The following is a 7,359-nucleotide window of genomic DNA, read 5'->3' on the forward strand; positions in this document are numbered from 1 at the left end:
GTTGGCTTTGCCATGCTTCCTGAAGGATCCTAGTTCCCCAGTGAGAGATCCAACCTGTACCCCCTACACTGGGAGTGCAGTCTTAAGCACAGGACCACCAGGAAGTTGCTGCTCTCCTTCTATTTAAACAATATAGACAAAGGGAATAACCCAGTAAGTGAAAAGTCATTGTCATCACCTTTATCGTTATTTTAATTAAAAAATTTAAATATGGAAATTTTATTGTTATTATTTTGTGAGGTTAGTATCTTTACTTACCTGTTTACCCTGTAATTGCTCTTTATTTTTGACTAACTCTCGGCTCTTAGATTGGATTGTTTTCTCTCTGCCTGAAGTAACTGCTTCACCTTTTTCTTTAGTGGGGGTCTGTTGATGGCAAACTCAGCTTTGTGTATGTCTGAAATGCCTTTATTTCTTACTTAACTCTTGTGAGCTATTTGCTGGGTATAGAGTTCTGTTTTTTATCAGCATAAAGGCAATATTCCTGGCTTCTGTTCTTATAGAGAAGTAAGCGCTCAGCTTAATTGTCATTCCTTTGAAGTTAATCTTTTTCTCTGGCTGCTTTTAAGAATTTCTCTTGTCTCTGTGCAAAATCTCTGTGATGTATGTAGGTGTGGGTTTCATTTTATTTTATCCCACTTGGCTTCTGGAATCTGTGGACTGGACCTTCATAATTTCTTTAATATTATTGTCTTTTTAAAATATTACTTGGCCTTTTTTCTCTTTTTTTTTTCTGGAATTCTGACTAGACTTTATGCTAGACCCTTTCTGTCTGTCTTCCATGCTTCTTAACCTTTCTTCAGCATTTTCCAGTAAAGAAATCTCTGTATTATATACTTTAGCTATTTTGCAGATCAAACTGTTTACTAATTATCTTTTCAGATGTATCTAAATCACTGTTAAATGTATCCACTAATTTTTTTTATTGAAGTATAATTGATTTACAGTGTTTCAGGTATATAGCAAAGTGATTCAGTTATATATATATACACACATACACCCAAATGGGCTTCCTAGGTGGCAGAGTGGTAAAGAATCTGCCTGCCTTTACAGGAGACAGTAAAATATAGCTGTGTATTCATTTTTAGCAATTATTGTTTATTATCTTTCCCTCCATATATGAAATAATTTCTTCACAAGGTGTCTTTGAGGTTTTCAGCTTTTCATAAAGCCTTTAAACAAAGTGGACAGAAATATTAGCAAGAATAGTCTATTATACTACTAGGTCTTATTCCCAGGTTATGCCAGTTTTGTACATCACAGGTATAATTGGCTATGTTAAATCAATAGGTCAGAAATGGCCAGAGAGGCTTCATAATAAGCCTCTTCATGCCTGGATTCCACAGATATCTGACAATAAGCCTCTGGAGATTTTACAATATAGAGCAACTAAAGCCCAGTTTCAGAACACGAGGGAAATGCTGGGTGTTGGGTATTGGTAACCTGGTGGTTTAATCACTAAGTTGTATCTGACCCTTTGTGACCCCATGGACTGTGGCCTGCCAGGCCCCTCTGTCCCTGGAATTCTCTAGGCAAGAATACTGGAGTGGGTTGCCATTTTCTTCTCCAGGGGATCTTCCCAACCGAGGGATTCCAACCGTTGTCTCTGTGTCTCCTGCAGTGGCAGGCGGGTTCTTTACTAATGGGAACCTGGAAAAGAGCCAAACCTTCCTTTAGGGCTAAAACTCTTAATCAAACTATCATATTTGTTGAGAAACTATAAAATATGCTGGCTCAGATGTCATTAAATTTTCCTCCACTGCCCATTCTCTGAAGGTGGGATGATAGATAGAGGGTGAGTAAAATATCAAAGGAGACTAAAAATCCCAAACCAGGACTCTGATTCCCAAAGCAGTGTAACGACAGAGTTGTCATCATCTCCTGAGGGTAGTGCCTCCCAGAGCAGTCCCCCAGAACAAACTGGATTGCCCCACATCCCTCTCACTCACACTCTCTTTCTTCGGCTGAGCCATGAGGCTTACAGGAACGCAGTCCCCCAACCACGGATTGAACCTGCTCCCTCGGCAGTGAAAGCACACGGTCCTAACCACTGGACCACCAGGGAATCCCCTCCAATCTCACTCTCTTGTCTGAAGATATTGCCAGGAGAAAGGGAATTAGGGAGAAAAAGGAGGAAGGGTGGATGATAAGGTATAAAACACGCTTTCAGAAGACAACAACTAGCAATTCCCTCTACAGGGTTTTTGCTTCACTTCAAAATTTTAGTAAGCTTTTTACACAGCTTGATGGAGCCTGCATTTTTACCATTATGGCTGCATTTGTTTGGCTTAAGATTTCTTTAAGCTTCTTAAAATGAAAATACCTCTGGGACAGAAATGCCTGCTGAGCAGGGAACAGTGACAGTGACCATAGGCAGTGGTGGACTGGCGGATTGGAGAAGACACCCCTGTCCCCAGGGGCAGTCTTTGCTCAACTCAGCCAGCTGTTCATAGGCCATGATGTGGCCTTTGTGATTTTTTCCAAAAGTAGAAATCTGCATTTGTGTGAGAAATTTCATGATTTTTAAAGTGTTAGCAGCTAATCCCACAATTACAAAAACACACAGGAAAAGCCAAACAAAACACATCTGTGGGCTGGCTGCTGTCCATGGGCCACCAGTTGGTGACCTTTGTGTTGGGCTTGGTTCACTGGACAGCCCCCTTGTGAAAGAATTTATCACCTCCTTTGCTAGTACAGAGCAGAGAAAGGGAAGAGATGGAGGGCCTTGTTTGTGGAGCTGTGTGAAGACAGAGAAGAGGTGGGCGAGGGGAGAAGCCACAGCGAGACCCTTGCTGTTCTGAGCAGACTGGGCCCCTGGCCAGAAAGCCCTGGATGTGCTGTCTTCCCGGCAGCTGGACATGAAAGAGCAAGTCAGATCCTCCTTCAGGATGCTGTTAATTCCAAATGGGAGCCTGCGGAGTCATTCTTCCCATATGGAATTCATAAAGGAATGTAAAAAATATTTTCTGGGGGAGTATACAATATCCCTGAGAGAGAAGTAAGTTTACATGAAAGCTACTTACAGGTGATTCTTTCCTAGTCATTGATTAAACAGATCTCTAAAGACTTTACCCAGGCAACATTCCTTAGTCTTATTTGTTACATTAAAAAAAAAAAATTATAACGTGTCATTTTAGCTTATTTAGATGGACTGAGCTCTGAATGTAAGATCTCACTGTGTTGCATCAAGTCTGCCCACACCCCTCAGGTGAACGGCAGAGGGGATCATCCCTTCACCATGGGTTGGTAAGTGTCCCACTTTTTTTCTTCCAACATTTGTCAAGAAAAAAGAAAAAAGCTTTATGTTTGAAATATGATGAATGGCACATATTTAAAGTATACCACTTGGTGAGTTTTGACATATATGTGTAGCCATCACCCAGTCAAGATGAGAAACATACCCGTCACCTACAACCATGAAAGTTTCCTTGTGCCCCTTAGCGTGTCCCCTATGCTGCTTGCATGCTAAGTCGTTTCAGTTGTGTCTGACTCTTTGGGACGTATGGACTGTAGCCCACCAGGCTCCTCTGTCCATGCGATTCTCCAGGCAAGAATACTGGAGTGGGTTGCCATTTCCTCCTCCAGGGCATCTTCCCAACCCAGGGATCGAACCCGCGTCTCCTGTGGCTCCTGCATTGTAGGCGGATTCTTTACCACTGAGCCACGGGGGAAGCCCATAGCATCCTCCACCCCCCAGGTAACTGCTTAATCTACTTTCTGTCACTAAAGGTAAGTTTGCATCTTCTAGAATTTTGTTGGAATGGAATTATACACTGTGGCCTCTTTCATTTGTTCAGCATTTTTTCATTTGTTCAGCGTAATTATTTTGAGGTCCATTATGATTACTGTGGGGAGAAGGCAATGGCACCCCACTCCACTACTCTTGCCTGGAAAATCCCATGGACGGAGGAGCCTGGTAGGCTGCAGTCCATGGGGTCGCTAAGAGTCGGACACAACTGAGCGACTTCACTTTCACTTTTCACTTTCATGCATTGGAGGAAGAAATGGCAACCCACTCCAGTGTTCTTGCCTGGAGAATCCCAGGGACAGCGGGGTCTGGTGGGCTGCCGTCTATGGGGTCGCACAGAATCGGACACACTGAAGTGACTTAGCAGCAGCAGCAGCATGAGTACTGTGATTCATGGGGTCGCAAAGAGTCGGACACGACTGAGTGACTGATCTGATCTGATCTGATGAGTACTGTTTATCGATTCTGTTGTTGCATAGTATTCCTTTATACAAATGTAAGAATTTATACTTATTGATAAAAGTATATCATATATTTGGGTTGTTTTCAGTTTTGGGATCCTTACAGTTGGGGTGCCAAGAACATCTGTGTACACATCTTTGTATGATCGTGTGCTTACATTCTGCTTGGTAAATACATACCTAGAAATGGAACACCTAGGTCATATGGTCCCCTATATATTTAACTTTTTTAGGACATACCAGCTGTTTTCCAAAGTGCTTATACCGTTTTATATTCCCATCAGCAGTGCAGGAGAGTTCTAGTTCCTTATATCATCTCCAATACTTGATACAGTCTGTTGATTTGGTTTAACCCATTCTAGTGGGGATGATGTGGTATGTTGGCGTAGTTTTAATGTACAAGTTTCTAACGAGATCTTATGTGCTTATTTGCTATGTATACACCTTCTCTGAAGTGGCTGTTGAAACTGTTAATCGTGTTGTGTGGCATTATTGAATTTGAGAGTTCTTTAATGTGTTCTGGATTCAAGACCTTTATCAGATAAATGATTTGCCAATATTTTCTTCCAGTCTAGTCTTGTTTTTCATTCTTTAAACAGTGTTTTTTTGAGGAGCAGAAATTTTCATGAAGTCCGGTTTACTAATTGGCTCTCTTTGTGCCTGTGTGTCAGATTGTGCTTGTGTGTTGTATCTAAGAAATATTTGCCTACACCAAGGTCATAAAGGATTTCTATTATGCTTTCTTCCGGAAGTGTTAGAATTTAAACTCAGGCTTTTAAAAACAAATACTGTTTATTTAATTTTAAAAACTGAAGTATAATTGGCCTACAACACTATACTAGTTCCAGGTGTGCAATGCAGTGATTCAACATTTCTCTATCATGCAAAATAATCACTACTGTTCCCAATTGTTTATGAGAACTGGGGTCCCAATTTATTGAAATATCTCCTTCCCTGTTCCCATGAAGGCCAGCCTTTTCTACCTCAGGGACGAGGAGAAACACAGACCACAATGATGGAGACCCACCAGACGTGCACAGGAAGCTACCATCCAGTGCTGGAGAGGACCGGGCCATGCTGCTAGGGTTTGCAATGATGGGTTTCTCGGTCCTAATGTTCTTCGTGCTTGGAGTAACCATCCTGAAGCCCTTCTTGCTCAGGTGAGAACAGAGAGAGGAGACAGAACATTTATCCTAGGTGTAGGCACAGTGGTAGAGGAGAGGGGAGACTGGCTTTGCTTTCTCCAGAATCCCTGTTCTTCTCTTAGTGCTGGGAGGCAGCTGGGTGTGGAGGAAGGGGTGGTGAGAAAGTGAAAGATATTCCTTTGCTGCTCCTCCAGTCTCCAAAGTCTTTCAGTAGGGGGTCCACATATTCGATATCCCTGCAGGTAATACATTCTTTAATACACTAACATCCTAAGGAAGGAGATGAGCATGAGTTTCTGCATGAACATAACAAAAATTTTTTGAGTCTGAGTTTTTGAGTTTGGTAATATCTACCTGGCATATTGTAGTTGCTCAATCAATATTAGTTTTCTTTTAAGTAGTTTCCTTATTAAACACATGTAATAAGTTACCATTAAATATATACTATATATCAAACATATATTTTATCCCTATATAAACTTACAGCAAGTCCATGAAGGAAGCATTATTTTATTACTTTGATTTTCACTTTATGAATGAGAAATCTCAGGCTCAGAAGAGCCAAGGAAAATACCCAAGGTTAATACCACCACAGTCTTCAGGGGCAGGACATTTGTCTACCCCTTCTCACTCTATCTATGACATTCTATGTGTGTGGTGTGTGTGCAAATCCTCAAGGAATGTTTTCCAAGTAATATTTTTAAAAATAATTGTTATTTATTTATTTGGGGCTATGCTGGGTCTTTGTTGCTGTGTGGACTTTTCTTTAGTTGCAGCAAGTGGGGCTACTCTTTAGCTGTGGTGTGCGGGCTTTTCATTGCTGTGACTTCTCTTGTGGGGCACCGGCTCTGGGGCACCCAGGCTTCAGTAATTGTGGCACGTGGGCTCAGTATTTGCGGCTCCCGGGCTCTAGAGCACAAGCTCAGTAGTTCTGGTGCAGGGGCTTAGTTGCTCTGAGGCATGTGTAATCTTCCTGGATCAGGGATAGAACCTGTGTTTCCTGCATTGGAAGGCAGATTCTTTACCACTGAGCCACCAGGGAAGCCAAGTAAAATTTAGTTTAGCACAACACTTATTGAGCCTCTACTATGTGAGAGGCATTGTGCTTTCTGCTTTGAGGAACATAAAGATGCAGAGGATATAGTTCTTGACCTTAAGGAATTTACTAACGTTAAAATAAGGCAAGTTTTCTAATGGGATTCCTCATAGGATTTGCACTTGCCTCTTAGAGAGAGTAAATGGAATGGCCAAGTTGCCTAAGAGCCCTGTGGCTGGACTCCTTCCAAAGGCACATTTTTACCAGGACAAGCCAGTGGGCAGATCTTGAGTTGATGAGGCAGGAAGAGATGGTAAGATTTCTGAGTGTGAATTTTTGTGGTTATAGTATTTAGGCTAATATTGCTAAAAAGTATGTTTCCCCAAACACCTTAAATACTGTTAAATTCACAGATTTCTGGGCCTCAACTCAGACCAACTGAATCCAAATCCCTGGAAGTCATAGAACCCATGTTTTAACAAATTCCTCATTTTAACAAACCCATTCAGGTGATTCTGAAATTCGAAAATCATTGATCTATAGTGAGAACTATGCCAGAAGGGTCATAACTGAGATGGAACTTGGTACCTTGCTGCCGTTTATCCCGTTGCCAAGTTCTCTGTGCTCCTGAATCACTAAATGCCTTCTGTGACGGGTCCTACGTTGCTTTGAAATACATTAGAAATACAGGACTAAATTTTCTAGGGATGAAAACCATTTATTTACTTTTCCAAATGGAAGCACTCAGAGAGAAGAATCGAACTGCACTATCATTCATGTGCACACCATGGATGACTGGACGGACTGTGCATTTACCTGTGGGATGGACTGCCGAGGTCAGGCAAGTACCCGTGTCTCCAGCTATTTGTGAAGCTCACCCATTCAGGTCAGAAAGTGCTCCTACATTATAATGAAGAGGCTGTCCAGATAAATTCCAAGGTAGTGTAAACTTCATGTGTGAAAGTGTTC

At 41.7% G+C, this 7,359-nt stretch overlaps 1 protein-coding gene across 1 annotated transcript in view; it reads left to right on the plus strand.

The window, feature by feature from the left end:
• KCNMB3 (potassium calcium-activated channel subfamily M regulatory beta subunit 3) overlaps nucleotides 1-7,359 on the plus strand; it is a 78,249-nt gene that overhangs the window by 68,596 nt on the left and 2,294 nt on the right. Inside the window, 4 exon segments of the mRNA XM_070791636.1 lie at nucleotides 3,138-3,246; nucleotides 5,178-5,369; nucleotides 7,132-7,226; nucleotides 7,229-7,329. Coding sequence (XP_070647737.1) covers nucleotides 3,239-3,246; nucleotides 5,178-5,369; nucleotides 7,132-7,226; nucleotides 7,229-7,329 — 396 coding nt within the window. The 5' untranslated portion in view covers nucleotides 3,138-3,238.

The sequence above is a fragment of the Bos indicus genome, chromosome 1 (assembly GCF_029378745.1).
Source record: "Bos indicus isolate NIAB-ARS_2022 breed Sahiwal x Tharparkar chromosome 1, NIAB-ARS_B.indTharparkar_mat_pri_1.0, whole genome shotgun sequence".
Taxonomy (NCBI): domain Eukaryota; kingdom Metazoa; phylum Chordata; class Mammalia; order Artiodactyla; family Bovidae; genus Bos; species Bos indicus.